The sequence below is a fragment of the Dreissena polymorpha genome, chromosome 2, assembly GCF_020536995.1.
Source record: "Dreissena polymorpha isolate Duluth1 chromosome 2, UMN_Dpol_1.0, whole genome shotgun sequence".
Taxonomy (NCBI): Eukaryota; Metazoa; Mollusca; class Bivalvia; order Myida; family Dreissenidae; genus Dreissena; species Dreissena polymorpha.
The window spans coordinates 54,074,453-54,094,824 of NC_068356.1; the positions used below are offsets into that span (position 1 = coordinate 54,074,453).

At 36.0% G+C, this 20,372-nt stretch overlaps 2 protein-coding genes across 2 annotated transcripts in view; one reads left to right on the forward strand and one right to left on the reverse strand.

Moving 5' to 3' along the window:
* The window catches only part of LOC127867071 (neogenin-like), a 263,769-nt gene that overhangs the window by 45,394 nt on the left and 198,003 nt on the right, over positions 1-20,372 (reverse strand). The window contains exons 16-17 of the mRNA XM_052408016.1: positions 20,192-20,305; positions 19,053-19,250 (exon numbers count right to left, since the gene is read on the reverse strand). Of these exons, the coding sequence (XP_052263976.1) occupies positions 19,053-19,250; positions 20,192-20,305 (312 nt within the window). The remainder of the gene's footprint in view (positions 1-19,052; positions 19,251-20,191; positions 20,306-20,372) is intronic.
* The window catches only part of LOC127867076 (uncharacterized), a 116,501-nt gene continuing 101,102 nt past the window's right edge, over positions 4,974-20,372 (forward strand). The window contains exon 1 of the mRNA XM_052408026.1: positions 4,974-5,147. The gene's annotated coding sequence lies outside the window, so the exon portion shown is untranslated. The remainder of the gene's footprint in view (positions 5,148-20,372) is intronic.

The window sequence follows — 20,372 nt, forward strand, 5'->3', positions numbered from 1 at the left end:
AGTCCTTTATATATGGAAATGAAATTAAGAAAGATACAATTTAATTTTAAACATGCTTTCACAAATACACAATAGTCGCCTTACTACCTATCTAGAAATGCGCTAGTAACTGATGTCAATTTTAAAAGGAAGCAAAACGTGATATGATACCGCTGGTTTCACACAGCAACACATTTATTTGTTTTCTTGGATCAGAAACAATGTAGGAGTATTCTAATATAACTTTATTTGAAAACAAAGTTTAATAGAAGATTGCAATTTTTGAAATAAGAATTTTTGCAAATATTACTGACCTGGTACTGGTTATAGCCGTCTCTCAACTATACAGTTTTCTACCATTTGCAATGTACGTCTGCAAGTTCAAAATCAATCACTGAACAAATAAAAATTCCATCACGTTAATAAAGTATTCTATTTTGCTCAACTATTTTCTTTGATACTTCAAAGCATGAACGGACAAACACTTTATAAAAAATGATTGTCCGCGCCTTGTAACTGGTCAATTAATGAATGTAATCGTTTTACATCAACATTCTATTATAAACATCCTGCATATTGATATCTCGACTCCCTTCCAAAATCATCCTCATGCACACCTCCCTCACAATCTCATTCTCGCGTTGTTTTATTGCCAGCAGAGTAACATCTGACTCGTCAATCTTCCAGTTCGCATCTATGCAGAGGAGTTCTCTGATCTGCCGCATGAGCTCCAACATTTCAAGCTCTATTCTCCTCCCGTTATACCATCGGAATGGCTCAGGGTGAGCTACAATGCCTTGACGTATCTTCGGAAGTCTTAGTATCATCCTGGGACCTTCATTTAACATTTCTGAAATCGTTGATATCCATGTACACCGCTGTTCCTCCTCAAGTCCACTGGCTGCCATCAGATTTCTATCTGGAATCATGTAGTATGGCAGCTCTCGGGTTACCAACGCGACTCTAAGTGCATTCAATCCTTCAAGTAACCAGTGTAACAGACTTCTTTCATGAAACAATGACTGGGGATTATTTTCCGCAATCCATAATACAATGTTTTTTAATGTGTACGATGAAACTTCTTTCTTACGTGGATTTAATACATCGTTCTTCACCATTTTTAATAAAACATACAGATTTATTTGAGTTGTATTAAGATTGTGTACTATTTCGATCTCCCCGGCGTTAAAACAAACTCTCCATTCAACATGTTGATATTCACTGCCTTTAAATCCAACAGGCGTAAGAAATGCTCCAAGTGATACGACGTGCTGAACGACTTCCGCTGGAGGCCAGTGGCGAGGTCTTGCGGCCCATTTTGATAGAATGTTGGGACAGTAGTAACGTAATGCATATACTGTGTCACTGTGGTGAACTCCTTTCGATGTAGTGGGTATTGACGGTCCAGCTCGGTCATGCCGCACCACGTCTCCCCCAAATTGAGTGTTTGAACAGTTATTAAAAAACATGTCACTGCTCAAGAGTTCGCGACCATATCCATCATCACACAACGCACCGTCTACGTCCGGTTGAACCATTGTACCGCGTCTCTCTAGTAGCAGTCTACAGTGTCCGGCGTAACTCATAAGGCTATATGATCTCAGCACGGTTATCTCACTAGGAAAGTTATTAGCATTAACACCATCTTCTAAACATATCACTCTATTGATTACAAGCATGTTATCCATATCACTTTCACAGAAGCGGCTCAGCCCCTCAGCCTTGCTACCTGTAATAATAAATGTTACTGCTCCTCTGAACTGTGCAGTACACAGCCTGCCCCACTCCATGTAGGCGTCTATACGTGCCTGTCTGATTTCTGGCCCATATCCGAGCCAGTTCATGACAGCGCATGTCTCTAAGGAGGCATTTTCCCACTGAAACCGAAATGTGTTTCAATTAAATAGAAACATGATGTTTGTCATGGAAATGATATTATATTGATAATCGTCAAATAGGTAAGCAACAATAACGTATAGATACATTTGCATGTGTTGATTCAATAATTCAATAAACGGATATTAATTGATTATTTTACTGGAATGAAAGCATAATGTTAAACAATAAATTTACACACATTTCATTTACATAAAACTTCTCCACATAAGATATGATCCCATCATTGCCAAGCGAGCCTGTATCTGAGAACCGATTTGTCATCAATTATAAACGAATAAGTTGTGAAAGTATACCAAATGATCACGTTTAAGTTCGCTTGTTCAATAATAGAGGTATTCAATGAATGGAAGGGTCCTTTGATTACACACGACAAATCACGTCTACATTAACAGGATTTACAGGAAGCTACTTGAATCAATATAAGGCACTAAAGTTGATATATTCCTGAAATTTCTTAAATTTTTACTGTGTAATTCTCTATGATCAGAAATTTGATCAACAAAACATATTTATTTCTCAATTATTAATGTGGTATGACTCTGAATATATTTTATTTTAACTGCAGAAATAAACATCCAACGTTTAGATTTGAGAAGCTACTTTTGGATAGTAGAACAAATTAAATAGTTCTTTTTTTAAAGACGGCATATTTGAAATTTAAATCGAGATATTGTAGTCAGGTATTTAGGTATGTTCTAAAAAAAGTAGTGTCGTAGTTGTCAATGTGTAAAAAGCGATAAGCTGATGTTTGAAGAGTCCTATCTGTGGTAAGTGTGTTTTATTTATCTTGTTTAAGAGATGTATTCAATTTGGAACAAGTATTAAACATGCGTTTAATGGTATTAGTTTGTATTAACACATACCTATCTATAATTATACTTACGTTACTTCATTATTTGTGTCTATTGGAATAGTATATGGAGGGGCCGACTTCTGTTGGTTGAAACACTGCCTTAAATAAAAGTACATTTTATTAGAACAAAGTGAACACGATATTAAATCTTACCAGGGTTTGATGGCTGGACACACTGCCTTGTTTAGGGAACCCTTCTGGTTCATCAAGTCTTGCACCACCTTCAGCCATCTATAAGGTGCAACGATCTTCGTAACCTAAAACACATTTAGTTAGTCATGTTAATAGTAAGGTAAATAACGCGATAGTACAATGCATTGTCATTAAATGAAAAATGCTGAATAATATGTGCATGTTTAAACAAACTTATGCATATTCTTCAAACATGTACATTTATATATGCTTCAAACATGTCCTTAATGCATGTTGGCAGCACATAGTTGAAGTTATGCCAATGTAAATAAGAAAGCTAATATTTTTTAATTGCTTTTCAATTAAAAATATTTATGAGGTGGCGCCCGCTTGTATTATACATACGATTATACGAAACAATGCTTACATTGAACACAATACTCGGTTTTATTTGCTAGGACTGGGCAAATGCTGACAATTCATTTTGTCAATACATATGGTCCGTCACTTTTTATTTCCAGTCTCTAATGAAAAGTACATCACGGACATGTTAATAGATGTTGAAGCATACACAACAAGTTAGTAGATGATAAATCGTGTCAAACGGCTTAGTTGATGATATAGCGTGCGCAACTGTTAAGATGATGATGCAGATTTGTCAGCAAGTAAGTAAATGATAAAGCGTTCACAACATATTAGATAATGATGAACATTGTTATCAAATATAAATAATAATAATATTAAATATTTTTAGAGGGTGTACAATACAACATCAGTTTGACAATGTTTAAAATTAACAAGCCATCGTTTTCCCCTTTCGTTGATTTCAAACAGGTCGCGATTTAGTAGTCCTTCAATTGTGTAAAACACATGAAAAAGACGTCTCTTAAACTATCTGTGTGATTAAAGTTTATTTGTCGTCCGATATACCAATAAAATTAATTCAAAATAATAATGGATCGAACCATGAGGTACACCAGCATGAATATCCTTTGCAGGCAAAAAGGAAGGGCAAATACCTCTTGATTTCTCTTCTTAAATTACTTTGTACAATTAATAGTTTGATCATATATTCAAATTGCTCCAAACTTAAACTCGTTTAAAGGCCTGTCCAATGTCACATATACTATACCATTATACTTTATTTCATCGAATAATTGACATACGTGTTTGTACATATCAATATGCTAGTATATATTTTTATTTATACATGTATATAATTAAATAGCACGCTCAAAATATTTGCCAGCTCAATAAATGACAGACTTACATCTATAAAGGGATGTAATAGATTGTTCATCCAAGTTCATAACTTTTATCACAGTGACCTCTAAAGGGTATGTACTTTTAGAGATAAATTTGTTAAAGAGCGGTTAAACGAATGCGTAACATTTTGTTACTTATACCTTTGCGGCAACCGGGGATATCTACAAATAAACACGATAACAAGTATTCTCGGCTGGTGCTGTGATAATAGTTTCATTTTGAAACGCATTGATTTTTTTAAAGCAAAGATAGTTTAATTGCTGCCTTACACGGTTTGGACAGACGTAATCGTGGCATGTATTTGCGTCAGTTACAACATTATATTCGTCATGAAACATCAAAGATGGAGTATCGGTATTATCAGATGAAATATAATTCACTTACATTTCAACCAGAAATGACGAGGATTTTATGACTTGATTTCAAATAATTATATAAACGTAAATCAATCAAATATCTTTTAATCATAATCATGTAATAAGTGAAATAGTAATTACCTTTTATTGTTCAGCAGACATAACACATCATTATCCAGAGAACGTATGAGCATTTTAAAGAGGGGTGTACTGGTTGACTTCGTCCCTTCGTCACATGCTCGTTCACTGTTATCAATTCGACCGACTTAGATTAGCATTTTACCTCGGGTTGCTGGGATAGGCCGAGTTTGTACGATTACGGGTTATTTCAACTCCGGCATAGTGTTTACAAAGACGTAGATGTTATCTACGTCTCTGGTGTATATTTTCATAAAATATCGTATACATAAAAAAGACAGGTAATTAATATTTAATTATTTTATGCATTCGTGCGAATATATGAATACAATTCGGCGTAAACTATAACAATGGCAAAGTTAGTTGATCGTGCGAATGTGTAAACCTTTTTAAAATTATGACATTAAGTATTATTAAGTTATTTCCTACCTAAGCTGACTTTATAAAAAACACTATAATTTGGATCTTACTGCTGTACCAACACGCGATGTAAAACACGGAAACTTAATTTCAACGACCACTTCGTGAGTCTTTTCCTAAACGCCCAGTTATTAGTTTTCATTTTACCATTTAATTGGCCATTTTATTCTTCATGGAATTGATGCAAAAAGCAAATTACCTAATTATATTTTTGTATTGATCATCTTGTGTATTCGCTACCTCAGTTTTATATTAATAATTATTCAGGATCCGAAACTTGTTCTGGTGCAGTTGTCGTGATTTCAAATAAAATGTAATATTGCAAAATATATGGGTTTCTTCTTTTTGGGAGGGGGAGCGTTTGTTCGACTTGTTTTAATAGAGAGACATTGCTAGCATGATGTTCTCCCATACATAGGTTATCGATTGTACTAAAAAGGGAGGTGGATGCTAAAACATAACTTATTTTAAAATGTTTAATTGTTTATGAATCTCGTTGATAAGTAATTAAATACAACATGTTAAATATGGGATATACAAATAAGTGGTGCATTAGAAGAGAAATTGAGTGTAATGCGTCGCTAAATTTGATTTAAAAATAATCAGCCATAAATGTCAATATTATGAAATATACATTAATTCAGGATGGGACATTGTAATTTTATAAACAAATAATGACAGATATAGTAAACATAATACAGTTTATGTTTTTTTTATGTTGTATGTGTATGTTTATATTATATGAATGCATATATCTTTACACATAATTATTATACATTCACTTTAATTTCTGATAAACAATCAAATGGCTAATGTTATTAACTGTGTGTGTATATCAATGTACTTGCATTTATATATCAAGAGCGTGCATACTGATCCTCTGCACAAGATACATGTACAACAGAATGTAGAAAACGGAGCTGGTATTTTAACCATACACCCTTTCACTCAGAGTGGCATTGCATTATATTCAAAGCGACATCAATAAATATTAAACCCACTCAAATAAATATAGCCATATACTTATTATGCATGAATTTATCACACTGACAACTGGAACATCATCAGATGGAACTCAGTTTCAACAGCAACAAAAATGTCAATGAACTCGTATTGACAATAATTATAACATACATTATTAGTGATACAGGCTTTAATAATACAAACATTTAAGTCTTAATCATGTTATTGCAAACTTAAGTCAATGATTCAACATTCAACTGTCATCAGTCGTACAGATACACCTTTAAACGTAAAATAACAGCAGCAACTTCATCAATTAATACACAGCGACATAACTTTTCAACTACATGTACAACGATCATAACATTAAGATAAAATAATACTTTACAAAATGTCGGTCGAACGTAAAAAACAACCACAATGTGTTCAATACAAGGCATAGCCTCTAAACCTATAAGTTCGTGCACCTTAAACTTCAAAGGCATATCTTTCATGAAAAATCATTAGACAATAACTAAACTTGATATATACTTTATGATTTATCTTTTGTTTAACAAATAAAGATTGAAATATGTTGGTTGATAATAATAATAATGGAGTAACGTACCTTTGAACATTCATGTATATCGTAGTCTGCGTCACACAAAATTACCCTATAAGATCGTGCATCGATTTTGATGACGTCACAGCGGGGCCCTGGCATGTGTTTTTAATAACCGATACATGTTTTTGTGAATAAGTGTTTATTTGTATTAAATATGTGTTGTTTTAGACGAATTTCGTGAATAAACTGTATTGAAAATATTGGTTTAAATAATACTGGTCTTTATAAAAACAAAATATGGAATGTGATAACTGTATTCAGAGGTCTAGATAAAGTGTATTTACTAACAGAAAATAGCTTAATAAAATTCTATTCACAATCGGGGCATAAAAGGCTGTCACCCCTTCTAATGACAATTGTTTTGTGACAAAATCCCAAATTGACGCAGCGAGAACCTTTATTTAAGGCCGGTCACGATCTTAACGTATGACCTCCTGTAATCATTTAGGGGTAAAATTTTCCGCATACACAGCATTCTTTAATCGTATTGTAATGCAAAGTACAGAGAGCGCAATATAAATTCGAGACGGGCCTCCAAGGGAAACTACTCTTACAACATTTTACGATCAAAACATTGACAAACATAGCCGTCTGGTGCAGGAAAAGTGCAGATTTTAAACATTTTTTAGGCTTTGTCTTTGGACCGAGGTCAGAAAAACGGACAATTTATATCATATTTATTGTTTTTTCCTCATGATTGTTGTCTTATCGGCTGTGGAAATTCTCGCGTTACAAAAGTGAATAGTTTTCGGGCACGTGCGTTCGAATGTTGCTTAGAAGTTTACGTCATAAAAAAGTACACGATCTTATAGAGCTGCACGAAGTTATAGGAATAGAGGATAATGAAAGACAAACAGTGTGTCATTTTAAAAGACAAAACCAATCGCTGAATGAAACCGAATGGCGACAAAACCTATTGATTATAAAGCATCAGCAATGACTTGACACAACACCGATCAATATAGAAAAAAATTTACTGCATATACACATAAATATCCATACACGAAAATCAACGGCCTTTTTCGCAATTACAAACAACATAGCCGTTACTGTATCGTTGAATTCTACATGAATGTAGCAATATTTTTACATGAAGACTAGAGAACTGCATGAATGATAAAACAAATAAGGCTTGCAACTAAATACGATCAAAATCAAAGCGATACAATGACAAATAAATTCACACGTAAACCAGTAAGTACATCTACAAGATCTGTGACACGAGCATTATCGTTTGGCATACATGCATGCTATAAACATATTCTCATGCGCACGTTATTCATTATCCATAATATATGCATGGAACTAGCAGGCTGCTGAAGATGTGAACTCTTATTTTTGAAATCTCATTCAATAATGCATCATTACTAAATATCAACCATGAATCGGGAAATGTATATGTATCAGAGTATAATGTAAATCTTTATTTTTTAGATAATAAAAACAATCAATAGATTAGTATTAATAATCTTTTTTAAGTTCCGTTCATTTACTTAAATCGGGATGCAAAATGATACGCCTATGGTAAGTATGTTTTCAACACGAGAGAATATTCGTTTTAGTCATATAGACTTAAACATTAACACCAAGTCCTCATTTATGCTCTGTTAATAAACACTCGTTCTTTAAAACATTACCGTATAGGCGACGTAGTAGAGCGAGGCATACATGAGACTATGGCTGTGGTCTGGGTTAGATTTGAAACAGGATTCTCATTTTAGGAGGGTCCTTTTAAATATATATATGCAAACATTTTCACATATGTGAGAAGCTAAACACGATTTATTATCATGAACAATTTGGTTTTCGTTGTTACATATATAAGTGCTTTTTGTCACTATTTATACATGCGTGATAGCTATTTAACATGTAATACTGAACAGTTATTTAACGAAAAGCATTATGGGGTATGTTACGATCCATTTTCAATTTCCAATATGAAATAAGACATGTACTTTCACGTTCGGTTTGAAGCATAACAACATGAACGTGTTACTTCTATGTTCATGGACTAAATCATTTTTCAGCTGGTAGAGTGATGGACTATTTAAACTTTTCAAACAACCAATACTATGCATGGTAGGCTAATAACGGACTACACTTGACACTTTCCGCATAAACAGGCTTTTCGTTTAGCAGAGACCTCCTTTAAACGAAACTTTCCTTACAAGAGGAAAGTGTCGTCCCTGGTTAGCCCGTGAGAACTGCATAGGCTTATCTGGGTTAACACTTTAAGCAAATGCATCAAACCCTGATTCTCAGAGCGCGGCTCGTATGTTCTGATATTTAGGAAATTGTATTTTAGAAGCAGAAAAGGCACATACATTGAATTGCAATCATTTCATAAAAAGTCACCATTTCGGTCTCAGCTTTTCTGAAGCATTTTTTGAGAATGTTTGTCCAATACATGTTGGTTTTAAAAGTGCATGAATGTAACACGCTTATTTTGTTTGCAGGCATGATGGGGGCGATGGATCCGATGTCAGCCATGATGGGTGCGATGGGAGGAATGGGTATGGGGGCCATGGCCATGGGAATGCCCTTCATGTCTTATGACACGCTAGAAGACATGCTCGACCTTCCTGATCGCAGGATGATGCCGGGCGTAGCGACGGGCGTCGCCGCGGGTGCTTCAGTGGCGACCGGAAGTATGATGCCGAGCGTCGCAGGCGTGCCAGGAGTTCCAAACGCTGCTGGCCTCGTTTCAGCGGGAATTCCCAAGTCCGCGTTCCCAGCTCCAGTCGTTTCAGCCGCTGTTCAGCCAATCGGAAGCGGCGCCCATGCCGCTCCTTCCACCAGCGTGCTCAGCCATGGGACTTCTTCCACCGGTGGTATTGACCCCTCGGTGATAGCATCCGCCCTGCAGACGGCGCTTAGTCGAGTGCAGCAACGGGGTGCTACCGCCGGAAACAATAACAACTACAATCAAATTCTTGGTTGTAACCTATTTATTTATATTATATTTAGAGCCACCGTTGTTGTTTTATGACCTTGTTTTAGGATAAGTATTGGTCTGAACAATGCGTTTGCTAGACAAATGAGTTGATTCGTTCAAGGTATACGTCTTTACTTTCTTGAAAGTTTCCATTTCCAACCGCCAACAAAATGTTGCAGAAATTTCCCGCTAGTAGATCCGTATGAATAAAATATTACTAGTGCAATGACAAAAAAAATCATAGGGATGCAGCTTTTCGATGAGCAGCGATGCTAGACAAATATGGGGTGGGAAGCTAACGTGTCACATATATTAAAATATTGAATAGGTACACTAGTTTTACACTTTAATCCAAAAATCAGTCGATTGTGTGCGTCTCCCTTTATATTAGCCAGAGTGCATTTAATTTAACCCATTTATGCCTAGTGGACTCTCCCACCCTTTGGATCAATTTATTTCCAAAATTAGGGATGTCTAGTATATTTATTACTATATTAAGAATATTCCTTACAGAAATTCCTTCAAGCAAACAGCGCAGACCCTGATAAGACACAGCACCATGCGGCGTCTCATCTGGGTCTACGCTGTTTGCCAAGGCATTTTTTCTTGACGCTAGGCATAAATGGATTAAAGCGAGATTATACGATTTTGTCAAATATGTATTAATTTATATCAAATGTGTAAAAACAAACTTATTAAATATATATTCCAATATAAACTAAAATAAAAGTTAAGAAGAACATGTGTCGAAAAATGCAGAATAAGCCAGATATTTAATTCTGAAATCGAAAATGTCTGTGAAGTCGAATTCGCCAACATGTAAATCACGCATGTACGATGTGAATCTAAATTTAGTTTAATGGTTCATTCTTAATTCCTGCAACGAAATCTATTTATGCGACACACGAACACTTATTTAAAAGACGAATGCTTCGGTTATTGTAGGAAAATATGTACGAAATATCTTCGCCACAATTTGTCTTTGCTGCATTTTATAAAATTTGTCTTCAATGGATATTTTTTCTTGCCTATTTTGTTTTATTGTAACATATTTTATCAATATATTACAATTTAACAAATATAAAAAATCGTATAATCACGATTTAAACAAATTGTTTCATATTGAATTAAGCGCAATCACAAGTTGTATATCATATACTTATTGCTATTACCCTTTTTTACCTATCCTGATATACTTACAAAAAGTTATGTCCTATAGTTGGTTATTCACACAATAGGCTGCCGACCTCAATCCGTTTGCTAAACATAACACGGTCAGATTCAAGTTATGTGTTTAGTTTAGTGCTTTGCTTTAACTTGTACAATACGCAATTTGATGATTTTTTTATATAAATGTATGATTTGAATGTGTGAAAAGAAAACTGAATCCAAGTGAAACAGTACCATATATTTCAATCGAGAAGAACATTCTAATGTAAAATACATAATGTATCATTTTATCTATGTACACACTTGTGCAGTAAAAATATAGGTGTACATATACGTAATGGATATTTTCTATGTGTTCTTATTTTGCAAATATAGCTCAACAACATTACTTGGCACTCATGAACGCAAGAATAAGCTATACGCGTGGATTTATTCTACAGTTACATTCATAATTGATGACTTAACCGGATACTTAGTGACGTACTCTTCAATCGATTTAAATCGACTCCAGTACCGACACGAATATGAGTCCCGATCTGGGAAAACGGAGCTTAATGCATGTGCGTAAATAGTCGTCCCAAATTAGCCTGTGTAGTCCTCACAATTATATCAGGGTCGGCACTTTCCGATTATATGGTATTTTTGTTTAAATAAGTCTCTTATTACCGAAAATCCAGTTCAGGCGAAAAGGGTCGTTCCTGATTAGCCTATTCGGAAGGCACAATCAATTTTGGGACAACTATATACGCTTATGCATTAAGACCAGGTTCCCGGTACAAAAATCATATCATACATACAAGCCAGCTTCGAATATTTCCATGCCACAAAGTCAGCATTGAGGTAAATGACCATTTTCCATAACGTCTTATATTTGAAAACATGTATAAACGAAATAGAATCCAGCGTCACCATCATTGTTAACGTTGACACGTTGTTAAACACGAAATTTTACCAACGTCCCAGTATACACGTTAAAATACATGTAACACGCGGAACTTGTTTTTTTGCAAGTTCCACTATCCATATGCATGCATGTACAAAAACTTCGAATGCTAGCCATTGTTATCACACCGTTTTTTCCCAAACTAGGCGAGGTTAGAACAAAGTGGTCACGAGTTCAAATACTGCGGTACTCTCTCCAAACTCATTGAATGATCGAACACTGACAATGTACAAGGTCCCTGGATCTGCAATTAAAACGAACTTCACAATAAAGACACCCATTTAAAACAAAACAACATGTATATGAACAATAACCAGTCGTATTAAATCTCTATGTAGTACAACATTCGATACAACCGTATGTGTGTTAAAACATGTACCTTCTTCTCGGATTCAAAATACTGTACAATCATTTGTATTCGTGGTACATTTATTTTCGTGTTAACCGATCCACACATGTAACACAGACACAGCGGAAAATGACCGACGCAGGTTTCGAATATTTGTTTCACCAAAATCAGAAATCCACGAATGTACGTATTGATCAATACATATTTTTTGAAAAAAAAACACACGCAACTTTATGCCGACAAATATTAATAATGTTACAGTAAGAAAATACTAACAACTTAAATATTTTGTACATTGATTTTAATAATAAAATATATATTTAGACAGACATCAATTCACAATGCCTACCAAGTTTCCTAAACGTGTGTTGACTCTCCTGATTGGTCACACTAACCCTCTGCACTTCCGGTATAAATTTCCCTATACCAACCACGTATCCGGTCACGTCTCTGATTGGTTGGTTTGGAGGTAACCATGTTAAGGTCACCGAGTCAAAGGTTACAGTTGTTGTTAAACTGTGTGGAACCTTTGGCAATATTGGCTCTACAAGGTTAAATACAAATGAACAAGTTTGTTATACATTTATATGTACTCTCATACACGATTCTCTTTTACGTGTGTGTCGGCATGGTGTGGTCATACAATATGAGTTATACAGTTCATATTAGAAGTATTTTGACGGACAAAATACCAAAACATAATGAAACGTCGTCCTAAATTGTTATTTTATTCTCGTAAACAAATCAGCAAAGGTGCTAATCAGTCGCCTTTCATGCATTTTGATGGCTATTATATGATTTCAACAACTTCTTAGAAACATCGTTCAAACGCGATCATCTTACTGTTTGTCAAATTAGCTGTCTTAAAATACACGAAAAGTCTATTTTACAGACCGGTACCTCGTTGTTTGGTCTTCGCTTGGAGCCAATGGGACCAGGGACCTGAACCATTCACTGTCAGACATCGCAGTCGTATCTCATACACAGTGGACGGCATAAGGTCTAAATAGAGGAACATTTCGCTCAAATAATATGACCAATTTACAAACCGATATTTTTCACTCAATGTGATGAAAACTCTGGTTATTCATTTGGGCCTCGATCTGGGAGAACGGGACTTAATGCATGTGCGTAAAGTGTCATCCCATATTAGCTTGTGCAGTCCGCATATGCATATCAGGGACGACAGTTTTCGTTTTTAGTTGTTCGCGTAGCGAGCAGCTAATGTTGTCACTGAAAATTTCAAGTAAGTTCGGCTTATCTACGGAAAGCCTACTACCCGCCACATCTGCCGTATCCGCGCGAGAAAGAGTTGTATAATTTATGCAAGAGGTTTGAGTTCTCCAACTATGTTCATTCACAAATGGAAACATTATGGAAATATCGTGTTAAATGGAATATTTTTGAACGGAGCTTATATAGAAAAGAATCAATAAACAATGTTTGTATTATACGTGTCGCGGAAGAAATTATTTATGAATGATTAAAATAGTCCACTATCTGCTGCGTCTTAATGACGTAGTACAGGTCATTCATAATCTGAGGCTATTTTTAGATTCTGGAAAACAGAATAATAGTATAAGGTTACGCTTGTTTATATTCTCAATTTATAAAACGTTGAACATGAGTTCAACAATAACTGCAGGGATACGATAGACAACAACAAAAATGCTTCATAATCGCTTAAACCGAATATAAAAAAACAATTAAATATAACAAGAATTGTTTGTGTCTTAATCTCGTTCATGCTTCTACAGCGGGTTACATTTGATATTTCTGGGAAACTTTCTTTTGTTCTCAAGAGATAGCGGCGATCTTTTGTATTTACTGGTGCTAACAACGCAATAGTAGAAGGTTAAGCTTGTTTATATTCACAGTTCTCAATTTATAAAACGTTGAACATGAGTTCACCAATTACTACAGGTATACTATAGACAACCTCAAAAATGCTTTATAATCGCTAAAACAGAATATTAAAAAACAACTAAATATAACAAGAAATATCTTTTAAAAAGGTAGTCGGCGTATATGCTGACTTTGAAATGAAGTTTGCAATTTACGTTTCTAAATAAATAAACTGAAAACAAAAGTTAAATTAGTGTGTGTTTTTTTCACTTGTAAGTCGCATATTCACCGCATGAAATGTGTGTTATCATTGTCAAACCACAAATAAGTGTAAGTAGATAAAAATTAATTATACTACGGGAGTGCACATCATATATGTCCTCACATGCCGTATTATGAGTATATTTCTTCGCTATCGAAATAGATCGTATGTTAATATTTAATTTAAACGCAGTTTTATTTCGACACATTTAAATTACACTTTCATAGCCGCGTCATGCGAAAATGGGTCTTATGCGTTTCGGCCAGCGTATCTTAAACCCAACATGTGCATTTGCGAAGTCTGGTCAGAGGCGATGCTATTCGCTATAAAATCACTCAATGTGTTATGGACTCATTATTATCTCCTGACAAGACTGAGAGATGCGCAGGCTGAATGGGCTATATATATAATGGGCTCATATGGAATAAGACCCATTTTCGCATGACGAGGGTCATTACAAATCTCATTGCGAAATGTAAATGGCACATTTTAGAACAATGCTTTTCAAAATTGATTTCAAAATAGCAAGCTTGTAAATAAGGGCAGCCTATCAAGGTTTTCAGGAACGATTTCCAGACGTGCTGACCGAGTACGGCAAACATTGTGGTTGGATAATTAAACGATTTTCCTCTTACCGTGACACTATACTAATTCGGTAATGTTTGTTTTCTCATCTTGAAAGCAAAACTGTGTTTATCGATAGTGAATTATATATTCCCCGGACGATTTAGTGAACAAGTACTGACCCTGAAATTCTGCGAGATGGGTTTTAACGCGTAATTGTAACTGGGTCACAATTTGTGTCGTTTGAACATACAGAGAGTAGTCCGGAATTCCTTACACTGAACAGTGCTACATCCTTTGCGCTGAGCACAGACACGGTGATGTAGTCAAAGGTCAGAAGTTTTATCTCGAATCAGCCTATGAAATATTCGAAAATATTCACGCGTGTCTGCTGGCGTTATGTAAAAGTCATTAAAGGTGAAAAGCTTGGTAAAACAGCTATGCCGCAAAAGCGCATTAGTGCTCTATACCTATGTTTAGGTCAGAGTTTTTGACACCGTGTGAACTGCTAGGGTAACAAGTATTGCATAAACAACAAAGTACGGGTCAACAGGTCTGTCTTTATCACTACCTAATTTGTGAGTAAAAGTATTGCTCGCAGATTTATTTTTTTATTTATTTTCATCAATTATCTTATTGTATATTTTTAATGTGTATATGGTGTCAAATCTCAAAAGTTTTGTACAGGGAATTTTTCATCATAAAATTATATTTTTAGTGAGATAGGTATTCGATATTCCAACAATATTCATTTGTATGTGATGGTGATTGAAAATTGTCTTTATATTCAGTTCTCATTACCATTTTCATCATACTTTCTATGCTTTCAGACCGTCCAAAAAGGGCCATGTTGTTGTTATTTTGTTCATGATATCTCTATAAAATAAATAGGATGATAAAAAGTGCACACAAATCTCAATCCGTGCGTTATGAGACACTCTTTATAAATTTGAATGGCGTGTGTTCATTTCAAATTTGCGATTAATTTTGAAAAATGAGTTGAGTCTTAAATTATGCAATAGCGAACAACTTCAGTGCCTTCAGCGCTTTGATTATGGATGGTTTGGTTTATAGGAAGTTTCTTCTAAACAAAACTCTAGTAGGCGAAGAGTGTTGTCCCTGATTAGCCTGTGCGGACTGAACAGGCTAATCTAAGACGACACTTTACGCACTTGCATTAAGCACAGTTTTCCTTGAACGAGGCTACTTGATTCATTGGTTACACTATGCTTTTTGATAAGCCATTGATAAACAACAATACATACATTCTTATAGATTTTCTGCATACATTCTTATAGATTTTCTGCAGAATTGCGACGATAAATCATTTTGTGGAAGAATCAACTTAACCTGTTGTGCAAGTTGTTCATGCATTTTTAGTTAAACTTGTTTTTATGCCCCCGGTAGGGTGGCATATAGCATTTGAATTGTCTGTCCGTCCGTCCGTCCGAAAACTTTAACATTGGCCATAACTTTTGCAATATTGAAGATAGCAACTTGATATTTGGCATGCATGTGAATCTCATGGAGCTGCACATTTTGAGTGGTGAAAGGTCAATATCAATGTCATCCTTCAAGGTCAAAGGTCCAAAAAACAAATCCAATGGAAGTAACAAGCTTTAAAGGGAGATAATTTATATTTATCATTTGGAAGGTACAGATCATTTTTACAGGGGAAATTTTATTTTTTTAAGGGATATAATAAAAAAAAAATCAAGGCGGCCCAGTAAGGGGTATTATGTTTCTGATAAACACATCTCTTGTTTATTTCTATATTTCGTTGATGTTCATACATCGATGTAGACAACTCCACTGTTTTTGACTGAGTACCGTAACTTGATACCCCAATACATATTGTGCAATGTAACCTGACAGGATGTAGTCCAAGTTCTCGGAATTCTCGGCAGAAACGATGAAAGAATCGCGAGCCTCGTGACTTCGGTATGATATCCGGTATTGCACGATGGGCCCGTTCCTCTGAACTCCCGGTGGTAACGCCTGTATACGAATAGTCTGGAAAATTAAAGTAGGAAGAAAAGGAGTTGATTTACAATGATAATAAAAATACGTGTTTTCGTGTTTCTGAATTTCATGTGTGCGATTACCTTTATTATGACGTAATTTATGTTTACAAAGCATCTTGCAAAAAAGACACTATAAGAGCCTCGCTCTGGGAAAACGGGACATAATTCATGTGCGTTAAGTGTCGTCCCAGATAAGCCTGCGCAGTCCTCATAAGCTAATCAGTGACGACACTTTCCGCCTAAACCGTATTTTCAATACAGAAGAATGGACTTTCTTTAAACGAAAATGCCTTAAAACCGAAAAGTGTAGTCCCTGATCAGCCTATGCGGACAGCACAGGCTAATCTGGGACGACACTTAACGCAAATGCATAAATGCAATGCAAACGAACAATGAAAGTGTTGCACTTACGGTGGAGTTGATGATGTTCAGAGAAACGTTGGCGGGCGGGGCGCCGGGCTTATCAGGCAACGTTCTGACGATGACGTTGGCGGTTTGGCCCTTTACGTTACGTAAAATAGGGGTGATGTTGAAAACGTACTCGGTGTACGGCTCCAGAGACCTGCAAATGGACACAAACAGCGGCTACACAGTTTAAAATTATTAATACTTTACGTACAAAAAATGTGCGATTTCTCCATACCACATCAAACTGCGTATAACCCGGACAGTTCACGCCTACCTGACCACATAGCTGCTGATATTAGCTGGAAGGGACCCAGTTCCGGGCAGGTCCGGCCTCTCCTTCCCGGCCAGAGTGTAGGACAGCTCGTACCCGCTGTAGCGTCCCGAACCCGGCGGTTCCCATTGTAACAACAGCTGTGTAGAGGACAGAGGCGTGCCGCTGAAGTTACGAACTGGCTCAGTGGTGACCGCTGGAACAACAGTCAAACGTTATAATTAGACCTTTAGATTAGACAAGCTTTGCTAATTTTTTGTGGTTCAATCAGTATTTTCAGATTAATTCAACGTTAGATCTTTTCTTAATTTGGTTTTTTTACTGAATGGGTACTATATATTACATTATTTTAACATGCGACATGACCAGCATATTTTTACTATGACATAGTTAAACAAAATGTAAACACATTCGAAACAGTAAGTGATTCCGAAATCCGCATATAACCAATGCCAAGAATTTGAAAATGACAGTGTTCAACACTACTGATTAATCAACTAACTAAGGACTCCTGCATCAAACCTGTATGCCCATATTTACTTCCTACCGATAATTAACGCCATTTTCTTCTCATTAAAACTCAGTATGTACTGATATATCCCATGCCTTCCCATGGTCTACAGCATCTTGCTCTCTTTCAAAACACGGATGATTACAATAACTTCATAACATGGTTCTACAATATATACTTCTCCATTAGACTCACCTCATACGAAAAAATTGTCTTCCCCAAACAGTCTACACTCTTCAATATTCCACTTAACTCACCTTGTGTAAGAATATAGATATACTTCCTCCCAAATGGTCTACACTCTGATTTTTTCCTAAACTCACTATATATTGGAAAATGTAATTCCTTCCGATGTACGGTAATATTTAATTCCTCCCAACAGCCTACACTATCTGCCGTTCTATTTAACTCACCTTATACGAGTTTACGCACATTTGTAATGATCTATACTCTCTGCTGCTCAATTGAACACACCATATACGGGAATGTTCATTATTTGTTCATGTTCCAACTTATCTACACTCCATTAAACTCACATTTTACGGGAATATTTACTTCTTCCCAACGGTCAACACTCTCTCCCGCTCTGTTAAACGACTTTACTGATATCTTATATGTATATCCCATACCTGAAAGAAATGTATAAACAGTCCTAAACAAACAGTCGAGAAGCGCCACATTACAAACGCACCATAGATTACTTTCGAACCATCAAACAAGTTGTTAACTTGACTTTTCAAAGAACGTGTACACGCATTAATTCCACTGATGTTTAGTTGTGCGTGTTTATGTTTTTAAGAAGTGCTATCACAAATGTACATTTACCTCTAAAACGTTGTTGTTTACAATTACATAAGACGCGACCAGATTTTATTTTTTAGATATATGCATGTGCGTTAAGTGTTGCCCCATATTAGCTTGTGCAGTCCGAACTTGCTAAAAGGGACAAAACTTTCCGCTTAGAATGGATTTTCGTTTAGAAAATACTTCCTTTAAATGAAAATGTCCATAAAAGTGGAAAATGTCGTCCCTGATTAGCTTGTTCGGACGGCATAGGAAAATCAGGGACAACACTTTACGCACACGCAATAAGCCGCTTATATTCCACAATGAGGCACAATTGTAAGCGGTTGCTTATTACTGATTACTCCTACACTCACCGACTTCATAGACGATCACGCTGCTTTCCTTGTACCCAACCTGCATCACCTCCCATCTCTCCTTATTACGTAACACCTCGATGACGTAACCACGCACGAGTACGTTCGCTTCCGGTTGAGGTGGTAACCACGACACCAGAATATTCTCATCCTCAGCTCTGAGAAACACGTTCTGAGGGGGCGGTGGCGGTACTGTCTCTATGAACACAACATTGGTGATCTGATGCAACTCCACCATTACGTCTATTTGTGTCTCGTTCTTGGAAAACGTGGCTTAATGCATGAACGCAAAGTGTCGTCCCAGATTCGCCTGTGCAGTCCGCATAGGCTAATCAGTTACGCCACTTTCCTCTTATATGGACTTTTTCATTTAAAGGAAGTATTTTCTAAACAAAAATATTAGGCGGAAAGTGTCATCCCTGATTAGCCTGCGCGGACTGCACAGGCTTATCTGGGATGACACTTTACGCAAATTCATTAATCCCAGTTTTCCTAGAACGCTGTTCATTTGTACGTAAAAAACTTTTGCACAATGTTCAACAGAATAACTGACTTACGTTGTTACTTTTCTAACAAAAATGTTTAATTGGATTTGGATTCGATAAACGTTCAAAACTGTAAAGCAATCACAAAGAATCAAAAGTTATCTTACGTCAACTAATAGTGTCGTTGGGCTGCTTTAGCTGTCGGGAAAACAATAAACGACAACTGTTTGACCAATGCATTAAACAATATGTGTGTACCAGCAGAAATATTTGAACAGTGTTAATAAATTGAATTTCTAATTTACCTGACCTGCTCGTGAAAGAGAGATAGTTTTGTATCTGAAATACATGTACATAGCAAATATGATTTTGGTTGAACTAATAACTTTGCATGACCATGCTACGCATACAAACTTGCCTCCTGGTGTTGCTTTTCACCTGGCCTAACTGACTGCAACCTCTAAGCTCAGTCAATATATAATACAAACCATGCATTTTAGGGTGCATTACTGTTGTTGTTTTTAATCCAGCCTGACTGCGACCTCTCTTCTCAGTCAATATCCTATACATACCGTTCATATAGGCATCTCCACTGTTCTTGTTTCCACCCATCCTGACTGCGACCTCTCTACTCAGTCAATATTATATACGTACCGTTCATATAGGCTTCTCGACTGGTGTTGCCTTCAACCCATCCTGACTGCGACCTCTGTCCGTCCTCTGACAGCGCCACTACCTGAACTTCGTACCTCTGGTCCTGCTGTAATCCTGCGTGTTAAAAAAATCAATTATCAAAGTTATCCACATTTTTTAATAGAGTACGTGTTGTCTATTG